The sequence below is a fragment of the Malania oleifera genome, chromosome 6, assembly GCF_029873635.1.
Source record: "Malania oleifera isolate guangnan ecotype guangnan chromosome 6, ASM2987363v1, whole genome shotgun sequence".
Lineage (NCBI taxonomy): Eukaryota > Viridiplantae > Streptophyta > Magnoliopsida > Santalales > Ximeniaceae > Malania > Malania oleifera.
Window position 1 is genome coordinate 20709304 of NC_080422.1, and position 21433 is coordinate 20730736.

A 21433-nucleotide genomic window follows, 5' to 3' on the forward strand; every position below is an offset into this window, starting at 1 on the left:
CCGGCCGCCGACATCCACTCTCGGCTAGCCACTACCTTGCTGCCAGTGCGCCCTTTGTTGCCGCCACAGCCCCAGCCACAACAGCCTCCACGCTCGGCAACTCTTTACTGCTTCCCAGTGCTGCCGCTGCGTTTCTCCCGTCGCCGTCACCACTTTTCCCTGTGAAGCGAACGCCAAGACTCAAGGTTTGTTGTTTTTCTGAGGAGACACACAAGGGGTAACACAGAACAACGATCTGTGCCAAAAACTGCAAGTTGTCGCCGTTGAGGACAGATCACGGAAACTACAAGCCGTCGCTGCTCAGGGAGTCGGCAAACAATGCAGGTCAGTTTATTTTCCATTTAGAAAAGTTTGGCCTTAATCTCAATATTTTGCAATACAGTGTCATCCCCCGCCAATGGCTGCACCATCGGTGGGGAATGTCGCCCAAGCTAGTCCCGAGGTGTAGTCATATGCACAAATTGTGAGTAAAAAAGTTGAGATGTCTGCGTTCAAAATTCCCATGAGATTGCCCGTTAATATCAATGGGGAATTGAGATTTATTTTCTCAGAAGCAGAGATGGTTAAGGCTAAGGAAGAATTTCGTTTTGCATTAGTAATGAAATTTTTGAGGAATCGGTCATCTATTGATAAAATTTGGCTTTTGATTGTGAAAACGTGGGGTTTGACGAAAATTCCAACTATCAGTGTTATGAATGATTATCACGTGTTAATTCACATGAAAAACGAACGTGACTTTCTATATGGTTGGGCAAGGGAAGGAAGAATTATGGAAGGCAATTCTTTTTGGATGTTCAAGTGGACGAAGGATTTTGATACCAAAAAAGAATCCCCATTGGCTCCTCAATGGATTTTCTTACCGGGGTTACCAATGCATCTTTACCGAACGGATTTTCTCCAAATAATAGCTACTCATTTTGGCCATTATCTTGGAACTGATAATGCAACAAGTAATCGTATGAGAGCATCGAGGGCACGTATTTACGTAGAAGTTGACCTAACAATGGAACCGGTAAAGGGATTTCCTCTTGTTTTATCTTCGAAACAATGTATTTGGCAAGAAGTCAAATATGAAAAGATGGGTTTTTTCTACTCTAAATGTTGCAAGTAAGGACATACCTTGATTGTTTGCAGGGTGGGAGAGAAGCAAAGGGAGGAGGAAAAATATAAAGAAAAAAAGATATGGAAACCAAAGACTAATGACAGTATAATAGAAACCAATTCTGACATAGATAAAGGAGCAAAGAAGGTGGTGCAAGAAGCAGGACCCAGTAATGTGCATATGACGAAGCAGATTAATGATAGGGATCCTGAAATAGCGGAAACTCTTGTTGTTTAAGAAAATGGGGATCATGCAAGGCAAAACTCTGATATACCACAGAGAGCATTAGAAAATAATGGGAATGAAGATTCGATAAAGAGGAATGAAGGGGAGTGTGAAGAAGTCAGATGTGATGATGATCCTCGAGTTTCAAACGATGAACCTCTATCTCAAGAGGAAGTGGTTCACGTGGATAGTTCTAAACTGACTGAAGGTCGGGACCAAGGTTTGCAATAGGAAAATTTGGCTCGGGGTTATTCGTCTAAGAGGGGGGAAGGTGAAATATCAGTTTTAAAGGACAAAGAAAAAATGTATGAGTTTGATACAGGGCACGGATGGATTTTCGTAAAAAATTCGGTGAGAAAATCTCAAAGGGTTCTCATCCAACCGCATAAATTAAATTTATGATGAATATAATTCTTTTCTGGAATATTAGGGGGTTAGGCAGGTCTAGAGGCAGGTTAAAGATGCTAATTAAAAAGTTTAATGTTGGGTTGTTTACTATTTCAAAACCGTTGGATGGTAATGCTGGGTAATTTTTTGAATTACCACCATTTTATATCTAATGAAAATCAGGGTCGTAAATTGTAGCTATTTTGGAAGGATATAGATGCCTTTGAGGTGATTTCAATCACGACTCAGAAGATTTCTAGGTGGTTTTTTAAGGATGGAGAAAGAAATTTGGTGAGTTTTGTCTATGTCAAATGTTCTTTTGTTGAAAGAAGAGAGTTATAGTGGCAACTGGAGGAGTGCCAATCAGAATTTCCTTGGTTGGTCATGGGTGATTTTAATGTGATTCGAACGGATACTGAAAGAATTGGTGGAAATCCAAGACCACTGTCACCTTGATGGAATTTAATGATTGCTTACATCATTGTGGTCTCTTTGATTTATCAAACACAGGCTCACGATTGTCGTGGTACAATGGCCATGAAGGGGTGGCTCATAGTTGGGCTAAGCTTGATCGTGTTCTTATAATAATGTTTTTTTCCAACCAATATGATTCGGCTCAATTCAAATATCTGATTCGGAAATCATCAGATCATAGCCCTATGGTTGTGTATACAAATACGTCTTTATCCCGGTATGGCCCTACCCTATTTCGGTTCTTAAATATGTGGAGCTCGCATGATATGTTTTTGTCGTACGTTAAAGATGTCTGGATCAGGAATGATTTGGCCTCGGGTCTTTTGAAACTTGCTATTTGCCTTAAGAGAACTAAAGTTGCATTATGTGCATGGAATAAAAATGTCTTTGGGAGAGTGGAAGAAAACTTAAAGCTCTTGAGGAAAGGATGAAATATCTAGAAAATCAACTACAATTAGGTTTTTCTAAGGACGTCGAAGCTGATTACTTGACTACTAAGGTGGAGATTCAAGGGGGAAGAGGGAAGCATCTCGCTTAGGACAAATTGCGGAAAAAAAAATTTGGTTGACTAAAGGGGATCAAAACTCTAAATTCTTTCATTCAGTTATCAATCAAAAGCAGAATAAGAGTCGTATAGACCGTATGGTTCTGAACGATGGGAGGATATTGGAGGGTGCGGAAGCAATTCATAATGACGCAACTATTTTTTTTCAGAATTTTCTTTCAGAGTCTTCAGCGGTTGAACCATGTGATCTCTCCGAGTTAATTCAAAGGCAAATTTCAGATGTTGATAATAATTTACTCTGCGCTGATCCGACAGAAGAAGAAGTTAAAAGAGCGGTGTTCTCTATTCCCAAAGAAAGCAGTCCGGGACCGGATGAATTTGGATCTGAATTTTATAAATCTTGCTGGGACATTGTAAAAAAAGATCTCTTGGATGTGGCAATGGATTTTTTTCAGGGCACTACTCTTTCTAAGTTTTTTTTCTCTTCATTCATTGTTTTAATTCCGAAGGTGGATAATCCTTCTAGCTTTGATAAATTTCGGCCTATTAGTTTATGCTCTGTGGCTTATAAAATTTTTTCCAAGATTCTAGTTTTTAGATTAACCGAGGTTGTTGATAAGTTGGTCTCGCATGAACAAGGCGTTTTTATTCCTGGGTGAAGTATTTTTGAAAATATTACATTGGCTCAAGAAATGGTTCAGTTTTTGCACAAAAAAATAGTTGGCGGCAATGTGATGATAAAACTTGATATGGCTAAGGCTTACGATAGAGTGAATTGGAATTTTCTTTTGGAGGTACTTAAGGTTTTTGGTTTCTCTGAGAGGTTTTGCAAGCTCATAAAAAATTGTGTGGAGTCTCCATGATTTTCTATTTTGATGAACGGAACCTTTATGAGATTTTTTCAATTTACGAGAGGCTTGCGGCAAAGGGATCCACTAGCTCCTTATTTATTCATCATAATGGAGAAGGTTTTGATAAGGTTGCTTAGAAAAACTATGAGACTGGTCGGATTGGTAAATTTAATCATCCGATTGGGACCCCATTGGTTTCGCATTTGTTATATGCAGATGAGATTCTTATTTTTTCGAATGGTGGGAAGAGGTCTATGAGAAATTTAGTTTACGCTCTAGAAAGGTATGAGAAGTGGCCGGGTCAAAAAATCAATAAGACTAGGTCAGCGTTATTCCTCTCAAAATACATCACTCCCACTAAGAAGCGTGGTTTATTGAGAATCACGGGTTTCATGAAAGGTAAATTCCCTGTTTCATATTTGGGTGCGCCTTTAATGTCTAGAAAATTGTCTTCCAGGACATTGGAACCTCTTGTGGAGAAGATTAGAAAGAAAATTGCAGGGTGGAAATCTAAGTTGTTCTCGCAAGGTGGAAGATTGATTTTATTAAGACATGTGTTGTCTAGCATGCCTATTCATTTGATGTATGTTATTAAGATTTCGCAGGTCACATATTCTCGCATTAACTCTCTTCTTTCAAATTTTTTATGAGGAGAGGTGAAAGATAAAAGGAAGATTCATTGGCGCACTTGGGGAAAAATTTGTAAACCTACCTAAGAAGGGGGTCTGGGCCTAAGAGATCTTAAGGAAGTTTATAAATCTCTTCTCATGAAATTTGCCTTCAGATTGCTCAATTCTAACAATCTATGGGCAGATTTTTTTGCAGAGCTAAATATTGCCGAAATGATCATTTATTAATAGGGAAGGGGAGGCCAAATGACTCTCGATTTTGGAAATCAATTATGGCCACCATTCTAAAAGTTATGAATAATGTTAAAATTTTGGTGAGAGGTGGGAACTCTTCTTTTTGGTTTGATAGGTGGCTGTCACCAGGCTCATTATCTGTGAGCATTGAGGATATTTTGAACAAGAAACTGTGTATTAAGGATTGCTGGCTAAATAATAATTGGAACTCTGATTTAGTACAAGAATTGGTTGGTACTGATAAAACAAGGGAAAGTTTGCAACAGGTGCCGGCGGGTAAAAGTGGGCAGGATATTTTTGTCTGGAAGCTTGCCCCGGATGATAATTTTTCTACAAAAATGGCTTGGGAGGCAGTGAGGAACAAAAGTGATAATTTTTTGTGGAATGACTGGTTTTGGCATTCTTTATTGCCCAAAAGAATCTCAATGTGCTTATGGAGAGCCTAATTTAGATGCTTCGCTGTAGATGATAGAATTCGAACCAAAGGAATATCGATGGCTTCGGCTTGTGATTGTTGCGTTCAAAGAAGTCAGGAAAACATTGATCATATTCTTTCTTTAGGAGAGGTGGCTTCAGAGGTTTGGCATCGGGCTAGTGTGGCATTGGGGATTCCTTTCCAACGATCTCTTCCTTGGAAAAATAAAATGGCAAATTAGTTCCACTATGCAAAAAAATCATCTATTAAAGGTATTTTAATCGGGTTGATTCCATGTTTGATTACGTGGTGCCTCTGGAATCAAAGATGTAAAGCAAGAATAGAAGGAGTTTATCAAAGTGCAGATCAAATGTGGAAAAGTGTTCGATTCTGAGTTAGTTTTATTGCTGAGAGCACCATTTCTTTTCAAAAATTGAAGAAGTCGGACATTAAGATTTTGAATGAGTTTCAAATTAAGCATCAATGACATGGTAAAAGCGGAAAAATTATTGGTGGGTTAAACCTGGAAAAATTATTTCATGGGTTAAACCTCCAGTAGGGTGGATAAAACTTAATTGTGATGGGAGTTGTAGGGGCAATCTGGCTACTTAAGGAGGTGGAGGAATTATTCGGGATTGTCATGACATGGTAAAAGCGGCTTTTTCAAGTTATTTTGGCAATGATACGAATAATAGTGCGGAATTAAAAGCAATCATGGAATAAATTCGTTTGTGTAAATGTTTGTATTATGTTAATGTGATTATTGAAAGTGACTCGCGAATTGTAGTTGATTGGTTTCGGAAAGGTAGATGTACTTTGTGGTATCTTTGAGAATTATGGGAGGAGCTCGTAGGAGAGTTAGAAGGAGTGAATGTCATGGTGATGCATCAATATAGGGAAGGCAATAGTGCGGCTGATTTTCTTGCTAAAGAAGGAGAAATGGGAAACAATGTAATCTACGAAGAACAACACCTTCTACCACGTTATTTGAAAGGTATTCTTCGGATGGATAGGTGAGGTCTTGTTTCCGTTCGTTGTTAGTTCATCTCTAGAGTTTTGTTTGGTGTATTTCGTTTTGTTTTTGGTTGTTTTTATGTTTTTATCTTCTTTGTTAGTTATTTTTAATTTTGTTTGTCCTAATTTGGTTGGTTAATTTTAACTTGTAACCACGGTATTCCTCCGCTAAAAGTGAGGGTTTATTAATAAATAAATGGAGGTGCCGCCCTCCTTTACCAAAAAATAAATAAATAAATAAGTAATACTATGTGCTTTATTATTGGTGGCTACAAATCTAAACTGAAGAAATAGTTCCAAAGTGCTCCAATTAGTGTTACAAGAATTACCCTGAATACTTTCATACTAGAAGTTGTCACCACATCAATATATAACATCACATTGCTTGTTCTTTGAGTCCTTACACGATGCATTCTGCTATGAATTTTCTTTTAGAGCTTTCTTCAGTAGTGACTTGAAGCTCATATTTCAAATTCGCTCAACTCCAAAGGTTGCTTCAAAACTTTTTGAAAGCTTTATGATTTATGCAAGGCTTGGTTAATGGGTTGATTAGTCAGGATTATCGTACGCTAGCTAGAAAGTATCGCCTGAGCTTTCATATAACGTGGCATGAGTGATCTTTTTAAGGTATTGTATTTCGACCTTGAACCCTTCAATTAATGACAAACGTAGGATACTAGTTGGTGTTGATGGTCTTCCTCCTTAACAAGGACCAACCTTACTACATGACTAACAATAGCAAGTTTAAAAGAAAATCTCAAGGGATCAAATTTGGTCAAGATAGGGTTGATTGAAAAGAATTCTTTCAAATCTTGAAAGAACTTTTGACATTGTTTGGTCCATTCAAATTCGAGCATCTTCTAAAGTATCGAGAAGAAAGATTGGAATTTGTTGGATACTCAAGATATAAATTGGATTACGATCATTACCTGTTCTATCAACTTTTGCTCTTTGTGGATATTGTGAAGTAGCTTCATGCCTATGAATACCTTTATTTTCCTATATTGACTTTGAACTCTCTTCATCTTAGAACAAAGTTAAGAAAATTCTTAGAGAAGGCACAGTAAGATTCAACTTCATATGATACTTTTTTCAGTACCTCCAATAATTCTTTTAGGTCCAAGATAAGATCTTCTAGCATCTAAATTTGACCACTTTGTCATTAACATATGTCTTTGTATTTTGCCCTATTTACTTTTTAAAAATTTATTTTACGAACCTCTAGTAAGTGAAGACCACAAGGCCTAACCTAACAACAATAGGTCCCTTTTTTCATGAAGGAGGTTTTCTCCTCCACTTTCAAGACCATCAAAGTTTGATCATGCTCGAAGAAGGTGTCTATAAAACTCAAGCAAACCATTTTTTAGGAATTCTTGGGTTCTATTTTTTGTCTCACTGGCTTGTGGGTTGTGGGTTGGGTCCAGTTCCAACCAATGTGAGATTAATTCAAGGATTTTTTTTTTTTTTTCAAGCATGCCATTTGTGGTCTAAGCAAACGCATATGTGTTTTATATTAAAATTTTGGCTAGCTTATTTTTTACTTCAACTCTAAGAAATTATGGACCTAATTTGATTCGTCTTAGAAGGACCTCTATCGTTGATGGAAAAAATCATCCAATTCTTATTCTAGCATAGTCATGTTCATTTGGAATGGAGGTCCCACATTATCAATACTCAATGTCTCCTTGCTAATATTTTTTCCCTTAATAATTTTTTATTTATTTATAAAAAAGGTAAGTATCCAAACACCACTTATTTTATTAGTATTTTTTAGATATAACCAAACAAAACAACACTTATGACTTTCAACTCTTTCAGTTCAGCACCTATTAAATTTAATATTTTTTTCATAAAATTATTTTTTTTAAATAATTGAATCCAAACAATCCTTTAAGAGTTCGGAGAATTGAATAGGCTTAAATATATTTAACTAATAATATTCAGTTATAAAATCTCATTTTTAAGGTGCAAAAAAATATGTTAGTAATATATATATATATATATATATATATATATATGTGTGTGTGTGTGTGTGTGTGTGTGTGTGTGTGTGTAATATTTCTTTCCTAAACAAGGCAGTTTGTGTTAGGGACTAGGAACACTAATCACACACACAAGCAAAACAAAATAAAAACACCAGATTTACGTGGTTCGGTCTAATCTGACCTACGTCCACGGAGCACACCAAATATACTATAACATGGGAGAAAAATAAGAGGAGAAGACACACACTCAATTCAACTCTTCTAACACTTTTCTCTCTCTCACCTTCAACACTCTCACACTCCTCGCTCACTCACTTCACTTACACACTTCACACAACACAAATGTTCTTATTTATAGATACATAAGATAAATATAAAAGGAAAGGAGTTATTGCATTCTAATGGGATAATGAGCACATGGTATTTAATGGATTATTTTAGCACATGATAATTGTGTTTTTGATGGAATGAATTTGGTACGCGATTGCAGCTCATCCTCTTTAAGGCGTTTCCAATTTCTCCGTTTCCATTTCAGCTTAACAATCTCCCACTTGGAGACGGACATACTATATCAACCAGTATATAGATAATGATGTGCTCAAATATGTCTTCAAGCATGAAAACCAACTAAAGTTGAGCACAACTTCAACTTCTCTGCAGTCACCACCTTTGTCAACATATCTATTGGATTCCTGCTACCTTGGATTTTTTCCAATGTCAACACTTCATCCTCTAACAGAGATCTAACGAAATGATAACGTAATCCAATGTGTTTGGTTTTAGAATGAAATGCAGAGTTCTTTGCAAGATGTATTACACTCTAACTGTCACTGTGCAAAACATTTCTTTCCTACTTTATTCCGAACTCTGTTAACAAACCTTGAAGCCAAATCATCTCTTTACTAGCTTCTGTCACTGTTACATACTCAACTTTTGTAGTGGATAAAACAACAATCTTCTGTATCCGTGACATCCAACTAACAGCTGTTGTGCCAATAGTGAACATATATCCGGTGGTACTTCAGCGATGATCAATTTCACCTGCAAAATTGGTATCAACATATCCTCGAATTTTCAAATCTCCTTTGCCGAAACATAGGCACTTATCAATAGTGCCACATAGATATCTCAAAATCCACTTCATTGCTTCCCAATGAGTCTTCCCTAGATTTGACATAAACCTGCTAACAGCTCCCACTGCTTGACTAATGTCTAGTCTGGTACCAACCATGATGTACATGAGATATCCAACAGCTGAGGTGTAAGGTACCTTAGCAATAAAGTCCTTCTCTTCATCTGTCTGGGGAGCCTGATCCTTGGAGAGACAAAAGTGACTGGCCAATGGCGTATTTACTGCCTTGGCGCTGCTCATGTTGAATCTCTATAAAACACGGCTAATATACTCCGATTGAGATAACCGTAACGTTTCCAATTGCTTATCTCTGGAGATCCGCATCCCAAGTATCTGCTTGGTTGTACCCAAGTCCTTCATGTCAAGCTCCTATGACATTTGCTGCTTCAATATCCTGATTTCTCCTATATCTAGTCCTGCAACTAACATGTCATCGATATATAGCAATAGTATACTATAGCTAGAATGATACCTCTTGAAGTAGTAATAGGGGTTGGCATTACACTTCCGAAAATCTTTTCTGTGCATAAAGCTGTCAAATTTTTTGTACCTTTGCCTAGGAGCTTGTTTAAGACCATACAAGCTCTTCTTCAATCCGTACACAAGATCCTTTTTACCTTTTACTGAGAATCCTTCTGGTTGGTGCATGTAAATCTCCTCATCACGATCACCATGAAGAAATGTTGTCTTCACACCCAACTGCTCGAGATGTAGATCCTTGGAGGCAACAATGCTCAAGACTGATCTAATGGTTGTTAACTTCACAATCGGTGCAAAAATGTCAGTGTAGTCAATTCCTTCCTTCTACTCGAAGCCTTTGACTACCAATCGGACTTTGTATCTCCTGGATCCGTCATGCTCCTCTTTGATCATGTACACCCACTTGTTGTGAAGAGACTTCTTACCTTTGGGAAACTTAACTAGTTCCCACGTTTTGTTGGAGTTGAGGGACTTCATCTCATCCTTCATTGCAAGCTCCTACTTGGTCAAATCTCCCTCCTAACATGCTTTATCATAGCATTCAGGTTCTCCTCCATCTATAAGAAATAAATAATTCATATACCTCTTATTTGGTACATGTTGTCGAGAAGATCTCCTAAGCTCCAGAGTTGGAGTAGGAGACGGTGGTGCGACAATCTGCTCCACAGGTTCCTCTGCCTGAGGAATCTCGACATTTTGCTGTTGTGTCTCCTCTTCCTGAGGATTCTCGGTGTTTCGCTGTTGTGTCCTGACACCTTCTAGGACATCATCCAAGTCTACATAGGTTGTTTCATTTTGAACTGGTTCTACGGGTTCTATTGGTTATGTTGTGTGTCTGTCTTTGTACATCACCTTTTCATTAAAGATCACATCTTTTCTTCTGATCACCTTCTTGTTTTTATCATCCCAAATGCGATACTCATACTCATTTTCATCTTAACCAACGAAGGTGCATTTTCTGGACTTTGGATCAAACTTGTTTCTGACATGATCATTAACATACACATATGTTACACAACCAAAAACTTTCAAATGTGAAAGTCTCACCTTTTTTCTACTCCATACCTCTTCTGGTAGATTGTTGTCTTATGGTACTGATGGACTCATGTTAATTAGCCCAAAACTGTTTTGGTAAACCTGACTGCTTATGCATGCTTCTGGCTCTTTCAGTCAATCATCATTTCATCCGCTCGGCTACACCATTGTGCTGAGGCGTACCTAGCATAGTTCTTTCCATCCTAATACTATGCTCATAGCAAAATTTCTTGATATTAGTGTCATCACACACACCGCCGTTATTACTTCTCAGCTTCTTGATTTTCAAACCAGTCTCATTTTCAACAATTGTTTTCCAAATCTTAAAAGCATCAAAGACATATGATTTGTATTTCAGGAAGTAAACTCATACCTTCTAAAAATGATCGTCAATAAAGGTCACTAAGTAATTCCTTCCACCTAAGGATGAGACAGTCGTCGATCCCCATACATCTGAGTGGACTAGTTCAAGTCTTTCTTTCTTTGGGGTACTAGTGAATGTTTGGAAACTAACCCTCTTCTGTTTCCCGATTGTACGATCCTCGCACATATCAATCTCTACTGATCATAGATCACTCAACTTTCCCTTTGAGTGCATCACCCTGAGTCCCTTCTCACTGATGTGACCAAGTCGTTGATGTCAAATGTTGCTATCAATATTTCCTATAGCAACTGAAATAGACATACATGCATTAGAAGTCACATAAAGTGTTCCACTTTTCTTACCTCATGCTATTGATAGTGCATCCTTTGAAATCTTCCATTCATCGCCAATGAATGTTGTGATGTATCCCTTATCTTTCAATTGACCAACTAAGATCAAATTCTTTCTCAGGTCTAGAATATATCTAACATCCTTCAGCTTCCATACTAACATGTTCATTTTGATCTTCACAATTCCCTTGCCAGTTATGTTGTAAGGTTGATCATTGCCAAGGTATACCTTACCAAAGTCACCTAATATATACTCTTCTAGGCAATCTTTACTACAATTGGCATGGAATGAGGCTCCAGAGTCTAAGACCTAAGACTCCTTCTTGCTCTCCAAAGAGCATATCAACATATCACCTTCTTCTGAAGCAACATGCTTCTGTTTTTGCCTCATATTCCTTTATTGGACCTTTGCACTGGTTTTTGAAATGACCGAACTTTCCACAGTTCCAGCACTCAATATTCTTTGTGCCCTAGGAACCTTTGGGATTTCTGGATTTGGATCGCCTAGACCTAGATCTGTTGCGATTGTTTGATAGGCCATGCCCATTTCCTTTCCATGAATCTCTCCCTCGGCTTTCCACATTCAATGCTCAACTTGAAGTGGAAGCAATGTTTGACATCCTGATATCTTCTGTAAAAATCATGCTGACAACTTCATCAAAATTATGCTTTGATTTTCCTATGGAACTACTGATCGCAGTAACAATACCTTTCCAACTCTAAGGTAACTAACTAAGAATCAGTAAGGCACGAATCTCACTATCAAACTTGATTTCAACTGAGGCGAGTTAATTCGATAACTCGTTGAATTTATTTAGATGTCTACTAAAACTTTCACCTGCGGACATGTTTATGGTAAATAACTTCTTCATTAAGTATACCTTATTGGCGGCTGATGACTGCTCATACATGTTGGAGAGCGCATCCACAAGAGACTTGGTGGTTGTTATGTGCTTAATATTAAAGGCAACAAACTTTGTCAACGTCATCCTAATAACTCCGAGAGCTTTTTGATCAAGCAACTCCCACTCGTCCTCCTTCATGGAATCTGGATTTCCCTTCAATTGTAAGTGTAACTCCTTACCAAACAAGTAGTCCTCAATCTGCATCTTCCAGAAACCAAAGTTAGTATCATTAAACATCTCGATCTTTGAGCTATTTTCGTTTGACATCTTGATTCGTCTATCTAGAGATGGAATCAGCTTAAATGGATAGCACGGTTGAATTCAAAATAGTTGAAAACCTTAGAAATTGTTCAAGTTGTTTCAAAAACGGACTTGAAATGACTCTGAAAAACTAGTTAAACCTTTTGGTCAAAATAAGTCAACTTTCTGTTAAACTTAATGGAATATACTCCCACTTAACAAAATATTTTGATGCTGTTACTAATGACGTTAATTAACATCGTTAACTAACTGCCGACGTGATAGGTGGAACTCGGTGATGATATGACACTGACATGGCAAGTAGGGCCTAATGATGGCGTGGCACTGATGTGGCAATGTGGCCTAGTGTTGACGTGTTTGCTGACATGGTAGTGGAGCCCGTGATGATTGTGTTAAATTATACAAAATAAATTGTCACGAAAGTGGAGGGTCACAATGGAACGCTTAAGTCCATCTTTTTTAAACAGAATTTTTCTTAGACACGTAATTAGCACAATATAGCTCCTAAGACATTCGATCTACTCATATTTGGAAATTTTGCTCTAATCTCTCGCAACTTTACTCCAACTTGACTCTGATACCACGTGTTAGAAATCTAGGAACAATAATCACACACACAAGCAAAACAAGAATACAAAATAAAAACACCAGATTTACATGGTTCGGTCTAATCTGACCTACATTCACAGAGCACACCAAATATACTATAACCTGGAAGAAAAACAAGAGGAGGAGACACACACACACACACACACACACACACACACACACACACACACACACACACACTCAACTCAACTCTTCTCTCTCTCACCTTCAGCACTCTCACACTCCTCGCTCACTCACTTCACTTACACACTTCACACAACACAAATGTTCTTATTTATAGATACATATGATAGATATAGAAGGAAAAGAGTTATTGCATTCTAATGAGATAATGAGCACGTGGTATTTGAAGAATTATTTTAGCACGTGATAATTGTATTTTTTATAAAATGAATTTGGTACGCGGTTGCTCCTCATCCTCTTTAAGGCGTTTCCATTTTCTCTGTTTCCATATTTTCTCTTTTTCCATTTCAATTTTTTTTTTAAAAAAAAAAATTATAACTAAAGGAAAGCGAACCTTCAATTATTTATTGATATACCATCACTTTTGGCGAAAGAATGTTGTGATTACAAGACAAGCATTGAGAGATTACAGATAAAAAAGACATTAAAGGCTCCCAAAAATAACACCAATAACCAATCAAAACAGGATTACAAATCCAAATAAAGTTAAATAAAAACAAATCTAAACATGCCTAGCAAAAAAAATCTCTTGTGGTATAGATGTTCATATGGGAAGAGTGATGACATTGTTTGCCCCACTTTGTTTTCTAAGCAATTGTTTTAGAGGATTTTTCTTATAAAAAATTATTTTGTTAAGTTGATTTTATTACATTTATTACTAATTAAAATAGTATTATATTTTCTATAAAATGTTATAGTTTAAGACTTATATATTGGAGGTTTAAGGTTTTAAATTTCAAAGAAAATAGGTAGCAAAAAAAGAAGAAGATAAAAGATGAAATACCTATAATTATGTAACTGACTACAATAAACCTTGGAATCAATCCAAAAAAATATGGGGCAACACTTGCATTAAATAATTTGGAAATCTTTAATTTCTGTTTGGGTCTATATTAAATAACAACAAATAAATTATCTGAAAAATAAGACATTAAATTTAGCTGTCACAAGAAAAAAAAAATCTAAATTTTATAAAACTCACGAATGCTTTGAATTCAAATTCCAATCCTAAAATTTGAGATATCTAATGTTTACTATAAAACTTTTCTTAATAAGAACAAACTTTTCTTAATAACACTCTCCACCAGTAAAAAAATATATTGACTTTCTAGCACCAATTTAAATATTAATATGACATATTGCAACAGCTTTTGCTAATCATGCTCTGTGAAGAAGTGGTAAAGCTGATAATTAAAATGGTAATTAGTGGAGAAGAACGCTGAAGAATTTGATTATTTATGAAAACACAATGTTAGGGCATTTCGGTCACTCTGATATTTGGTGAGAGAATTATTTTTTTAAAAAAATAAAAAATGATGAGAAGGAAAGGACTGATTTTGGACTGTGTTAATGGTGGGTGTCTGAACGAGCACAATGAGCTAAACTCTACATAGTACATAATGCAAACAAAAACTAGTAAAGTTGAGATTTGAGAGAGAGCAACCAAATCAAAGAAAGCAGAAAGCAAAGCAGCAAAGTAAGAGGGAAAAGTTCATATGCTTTTGTTGGTGTCCCTTCCCCTTTAAGAACTCCGGGTTAGCGAGCCAAGTGAGGTTTTTTTTTTTTACTTTCTCTTTTATTTTTTATTTTTTATTCTTCTTTCAGGCTAGTGTAATGCCCAAGTACTCTTCTTCTTCTTCTTCTTCTTCTTCTCACATGGTTGTTTATTTTGTTCTTATTTAATTATTACCTTTTTTTTTTGTTGCAAAGTTTGTGCTTTTGTTCGATGATGTACTGGACTCATGAAGCTAAACTTTGGGTTTAATGGGTATCCATCAATCATCAGAAATGCATAAAAAATGATTAAAAGAAGCCATTTTTTTTTACAAAAATGGGTTATTCTTTCTTGTTTTCAGTAATATTCTTGAATTGCCGTTGGCGTTGCTTTATTTTTGGCCACTGCGCAGGAGCATAGATTCTCTCTGTTGCAAATCTAGAGCCCTCCAAGCTGGATAGCTCGCCAACGGATGAATGTGCTCTGTTTCAGCTTTGATTCTCTCTGCTCATAAAAGATTTCCTGCTTTTGTCCTTGTCTTTACTTCTCCTTTTCATGGATGCTTCTCTTTTTGAGTTCATAGGCGGGTTCAGGCACAATGTTTAGCTGGTGTACACAAGCACAGTGTTGTAGATTCATATGTTTTATTCCATTTTCACCCTGCCCATCTGGGTATAAATGGAGATTATTGAAGCTTTTTTCTTCACTGCAGTACCTCTTCTCTGTTTTTGCATTAGTGGGGTATAATATATTATTGCAGTTTCTCGGGCAGTGAAGATGAGCTATACAAGTTCTGGTTTGTTTCTCTTCTTCTTGTTATCTCTAAGTTTTCGCAAGTGTAGATTACTCTTATTCTTTTGGATACTAATTTGTTATGTTAGATTGGGATCAACTATGATGATTTTTGCTTCAGTTTCTTCACGTTTTCTTGATTGATGACTTCATAGCAACGAATTTCAGGTAGCAGAACAGCTAGAAGGACGCTTGAGTTTGGAAGGACCCATGTTGTGAGACCCAAGGGGAAACACCAGGCCACGATAGTTTGGCTACACGGCCTGGGTGACAATGGCTCAAGGTATTGTTGTTTTTCCTCCAGTGTTCATGTCCCTATTATACATGGTAACTCTTCTCCAATTTAGCATTGTTATGAATGAAAATTACAGTTTTCATAGGACTTGTTTCTTTGTTTCTTTCGCAAAATGATGCTCCTATACAATAGATGAAGTTTGCCAAGTTATCCTTTTCCAGCATCGAAGTTTTGCTATAACCTCATTTTATATGTTTAGATCTGTTCATATGAAAAAGTAAACAAGAACTCACTTTCATTTGATTTTTCTTAAGCTTGGTCATTTTGGACTCCTTACCATTGTCATCCACACATGCCAATGTGCACACAGAGGATTTCAGTAGGAAAACTGCAATATAAATTGAAACATCTATAATTAAACTAAACCATTGATTATGGCCCAATCAACTGTGTATGGCCAGATTTAACAGCTTTTTTGCGTATATTCCATTATTTACAAGCAATGGTTGAGGCAGTCCTATTTCTCTCCTTTTTATATGAGGTATATACCTTGTTGTGAAGGACTTTTTCACTCCAAAAGACAAGAGGAAAAGGAGTTGGAGAATGTCAAATGACATTCTGGGGTTTGGGGTTGTTCTATACTAAATTGTTTTTGTAATTATTCCAATTTTAGCAAGGCTCTTTTCATTAAGATTCTTATTCTAATTGACCTAATGGGTAAACTACTTTGCTAATGTGCCATATTATAAAATATAACTTAATTTTTGTCAATTCCTTTCATTACCTCCTTTAATTCTGAATTTAGTATCAAAAGCCTTAAATTATTATTTAAAAAAAGAAGAAGAGTAATATACACCTTAAGGGAGTCACCAGTCCACTAGGTCCTTGCCAACTGACAACTACATATTATATCTTTTAAGGAGAGGATGCTTCTTTATGTATTTGTTAACACAAGTTTTTAGGAAATTCTTTTATAAATCAGTAGGTATGGTATGCTTAACAAAATTCCCTAGTTCAATGCATAAATGTCACTTTTCTTTTCTTGATGCCAATATCTGGACAGATAAGTGGTGGCATATTTGTGATCTTCCGCCTTTGCAGTTCTGCCATTGCTCAGCCCAATGTTTAACCAATAACATAGTAAAATAGCTATTTCCTAGTTCTGCAATAAAATTTGCCAATTTTTAATAGGGTAAAAGAATGTTTATGTGCTATTTAGTTGTAGTATTCCACTGATTAAACTGTCCATTTATTGCCCAGTTATATAGTTCCTAATATGGACGGACATTGCTGTTTCTTTCTTGCAGCTGGTCCCAGCTCTTGGAAAATCTCTCTCTTCCCAATGTATGCAGACCTACAATTCACACTATGTTTTAATTACTTTTTCAGTGGTGCCATGCCACATGTAAATGTTATTATTTCCTGCATTTTTCTGTGCTGGGGGTTGGCTTTTTGGAGTTTTTTCATTAGCATTTATTATATGTTCATACTGAAATTTTCTGATGCAGATTAAATGGATCTGTCCAACTGCTCCTACTCGTCCTGTGGCATTACTTGGTGGATTTCCTTGCACTGCTTGTAAGATTAATTGCCAATCTCTTTTGGTACAAAGAAGCCTATTTTAAATTTTTATGCCCCATCCCAAGGTGACAATTAAAGAAGATTTCTTTGAGGTTGTTATACTGATTAACATGATCAAATATGTTTGTGTGATCAATGTCAGGGTCTGATGTTGGAGAACTTTCAGAGGATGGTCCTGATGATGTTGAGGGTTTAGATGCTTCAGCAGCACATATTGCAAACCTGTTATCAACTGAGCCTGCTGATAGTAAGTTTCACCCAAGTTATGGGATATAATTCTGTTGTTCCAGGCCATCATAGTGTCTGTTTTATGTATTAACATCCTTCAAATTTTTTGCTTATCCCAAGTCACTGTTATTATATTATAATTTTAGACTATCCATGATCTTTTTATCCCTTGTTTTTACAGTTAAACTTGGTATCGGGGGCTTCAGCATGGGTGCTGCAACTGCACTCTACTCTGCAACTTGTTTTGCTCACGGAAAATATGGAAATGGAAATGCATACCCTGTCAACTTACGGGCAATTGTTGGTCTTAGTGGCTGGCTTCCTGGTTCAAGGTATGATTTCACATTGTGCATTCCTTCTCAAACCACCAACCAAAGGCTCAACTATGCACACAGGAAAGCAAAGGCTTCACTTGTAGTCTATGTTCATTGAAATGATTTGTACAGAAGAAATGTGTCTTAAAGCACAAACAGTAATGACATCATGATTATCAAGCATGTAATTTGATGGTCTCAGCTGGTAATTTTACAAAAATGTTTTTCACCTAGTTTTGATAAAAAAAATTCCAGTATAATCTGGGATGAGCCCTGCAATTTGAATTTCAAGCCACATACAGGGAGATTGTGCTTATACATGAGGGTTAAAAAATATCTCAATTGTCTCAATTGTTGAGGTTTGCCATGCAGGAGCTTGTGGAGTAAGGTAGAAGGTTCACATGAGGCTGCAAGGCGTGCTGCATCTTTGCCAATTTTGATTTGTCATGGAAATAGTATGTACTTCATCCCTTCAGTGCTGACCATAGTTTATGTTCTTCAAAGGCTTTTCCACTGAGCATATTTTGTATTAGTACTAGCATAAGAAACCCAGCTGATAGCTGCTTGACTAAGTTCTATCCTTTTTTTTTTTAACCTTTCTTGTTTGAAGCATCCAATCTAACATTTTCATGGAAACCCAATAATCTTTCTTGAGGGAACTGTGTTTCATCTCTTAGATGCCAGATGCCAATACTGTGTTTCATCTCTTTGATGCCAGATGCCAATGTCACAGATAGCATTCCTTTAGAAGTATTTTTATATTCTTATCTCTAGGATAAGAACATCTGCACATGGCAATTTTTTATTAAATTGTTTTAACATTGATTTCATGATTTTTGTTGATTGAAGCACCTCGAGTAATAGTTTGTCTGTTACTCGAAACTCTTAAAAAATCCTTCTGAACATCTTGTGTGCATCAGTTAGTGCACTCAAGCTGATTTATGTTTGTCCATAATACTCTGGAATTGATTTTACAGTTCTTCTAAATACTGAACAGCCTGGCAGTGCCGCTATAGGTTGCAGTGTAGCAGGTAGCAGCTTTAGGTATATTGGAATGTGTATAGATGGGTTAAACTGTTATGACTATAGTGTGTTAGGGATCCCTTTTCGGGAACAGAGCACTGAAGAAATGATCCTCGACTTCCAAGGAGAACTTGTATGAGACCATTCACAATCTTTTAGCTCATACCTTAAATGTTGTCAATTTGTATTGCAGCAACAGGATGGAAATAGACCCTATCCCAGCTCTCACACATGGCGTCGTTAACCACTGATCCTGTTGGAAATAGTTCATTGGCATCTTTATTATATTTGTAACTGTTATGCCACTTGGCCTTTTAAAGAAGTTAGCTTACAATCCAATTATGATGTTTCCGTTGTGTAGAATTCAGGAATCATACTCGCCATTGAACATACCTTGCATTGGAAAATATTGATGGAAACGAAACCAATGGAGGACCTACTAAGTAGTTATTAGTTAAAACGTACTAGTTGAATCATGTTTCAAAAGCTGAAGCAATTATTTTTTTTGGAAAATGTTCACTCAGGCTGACCTCGACCTAGAATTTTTTTTTTTTTCGAAAAAAAAAAATTTCTATGGTGACCTGTGATGGATGTTTAAGATGATTATAAGTAAATGTTTCTCATGAGCACATTGAATAATATTAATTTACTCATCAATTTCCTGTCGTATGGATGTTAAGGAGACCTGAGCTTATACTAAAAAGTGTTGTATGAACTGAACTCTTCAACACCATTTCAGAATTTTTTCAAAATTTCATTGATGAGTTTCATAGTTGGTCTCTGCAAATGTCTTATTGATGCCTTGATCTGAAGCGTACAGAAAGTATGCTATTCCAGTACTGGAATTCTTATGGTGTAAGATTCATGTTGCAGGCGACGAAGTGGTCCCCTATAAATATGGAGAAAAGTCTGCTCACTGCTTAAGTTCAGCGGGATTTTGTAACCTGATATTCAAAGCATATGACGGGTGTGTTGCTTGTTTGCGCCATCAGCAAGAATTAAATCAATATCCTATAATAAGATTGGAGAACAGTTTTGCTGAATGTTTGATTTGCATGCAGGCTTGGGCACTACACGGTCCCGAAGGAGATGAACGATGTCTGCAATTGGTTAACAGCGAGGATGGGTTTTGAGGGGTCGCGCTCATGATTTTTATGCGGAATTTGTTGTTATAGCTGCTGCTGCTGCTGCTGCTGCAAGTAAGGAGAAGAATGGGCAAACAATAACATGAAAATTGGGCAATTACTATAAGCGGCTGGTTAGTAGATGTGAGGTGCGGGGTATATGATTCAGTCAGTCATATTAACGTTCCTAGCTAATTCTGGTTTTCTTCTTGCTTGTCCTAAAATAAAGTTTTGAATATGTTTATCCTTCAATCGGCTTGTAGGCGTCTAGATGGGATTTGTTCTTGTCAATTCTAATATTAAGATTTATATGCATTTTGATGTTCAGTGACCAGTATGTTGGGACTCTCTCTCTCTCCCTCTCTCTCTCTCAATGTTGAAGATTTTTCAAAATAGTCTTCTAAAAGCATTTCATATTGGAGGTCTGAAGCTCGAATTTAAACGGGAGTGGGAAACGATATTAGATTAGATATAGACTAGCTCTTGAATGTACCTCCAATAAAACAAAAATAAACAAAAAATTTTAAAAAAAATTAGGGTATAAAATACTAATCTCCTCCTAGGTTTGTTAAAAAAGCATAGATCTCCTCTGAAATTTCAAAAATCTCACATACCTCGCTCGAAATTTTAAAAATACCAGACTTTACTTGACTTTTGATTTTTAATACACTTATACCTCATAAAAAACTTTTTTTTTTTTATCAAATATAATAGAAGGTTTGTATCTTTCTGAATAATCTCAAAGAAAACTTTCAAAATTTTTGAAACCTTAGAAGTGATATTTGAAAATTTTTATACCTTAAGGGAGGTATACATCTTTTTGTCAAATCTTAAAAGAGCTCAATTTCTTTCATCCAAAATTTTAAATTTTCCAAGAACATGAATGATCACTCTAATTTGTCCAAAACATCCTTGGTTAAACAATTTGTAAATAGGACAAAAGGAGCATGAATAGGATATATGTTGTGTAAAATCGAATGCACAATGTAATAACACAAGCATATAATGCGGCACTCAGCAGTGAAAATACAGAACAACACAATCACGCAGATTATATGAAAGTAATAACAAAAAACACAAAGGATTACGTGGTTCGGCAATGCTTACATCCACAGGAGCAATTAGAAGTATTTTCTTACTATCCAATGTCAAAGACATCAACAACCATCCAAATACTTCATAAACAATGTATAATTAAAGTTCCTAGAGGCTTTCCCTCTAAACCCCAATCAACTTAACGTCTGTAACGACCTGAAATTTCATACCATATTTTTTTATAAATATACTGCAAAATAAAATACTCTGATACCCCTGATAATGTCTCCTATAACATCTTAGGCCCTTGGTGGGCACTAAGGAAATTCCTATTCGCAAAATAATAAACCTATGCAGCTAAAAAACATAAAGTCATACATCCATATATACCATACTAGAATCCAAAATTATCCCAAAATATACATACATAATTACACAACATCCCAGTATCTTCTACCTAAAATTC

The 21433-nt window shown here is 36.3% G+C and overlaps 1 protein-coding gene across 2 annotated transcripts; it reads left to right on the top strand.

Annotated features, from left to right (window-relative positions):
- The first annotated feature begins 14516 nt into the window (after positions 1-14516).
- Positions 14517-20266, top strand: LOC131157075 (uncharacterized). 2 transcript variants are annotated; one of them, XM_058110942.1, is made up of 10 exons: positions 14517-14693; positions 15348-15431; positions 15596-15710; positions 16970-17006; positions 17171-17240; positions 17386-17490; positions 17653-17803; positions 18158-18240; positions 19682-19775; positions 19870-20266. In XM_058110942.1, the coding sequence occupies exons 2-10, from the start codon at positions 15413-15415 to the stop codon at positions 19955-19957; spliced, it is 762 nt and encodes a 253-aa protein (XP_057966925.1). In that variant the 5' UTR covers positions 14517-14693; positions 15348-15412; the 3' UTR covers positions 19958-20266. The 2 variants fall into 2 exon arrangements, with proteins under 2 accessions (XP_057966925.1, XP_057966924.1); XM_058110941.1 differs by having other exon boundaries at positions 14517-14688.
- Positions 20267-21433: the final 1167 nt, after the last annotated feature.

Bases quoted from the DNA above. Each gene is read 5' to 3' on its own strand.
- LOC131157075 (XM_058110942.1), top strand. The intron at 17,007-17,170 runs GTATGCAGACCT...TTTCTGATGCAG, and splicing joins AAAATCTCTCTCTTCCCAAT to ATTAAATGGATCTGTCCAAC. The intron at 17,804-18,157 runs GTATGATTTCAC...TTTGCCATGCAG, and splicing joins GGCTGGCTTCCTGGTTCAAG to GAGCTTGTGGAGTAAGGTAG.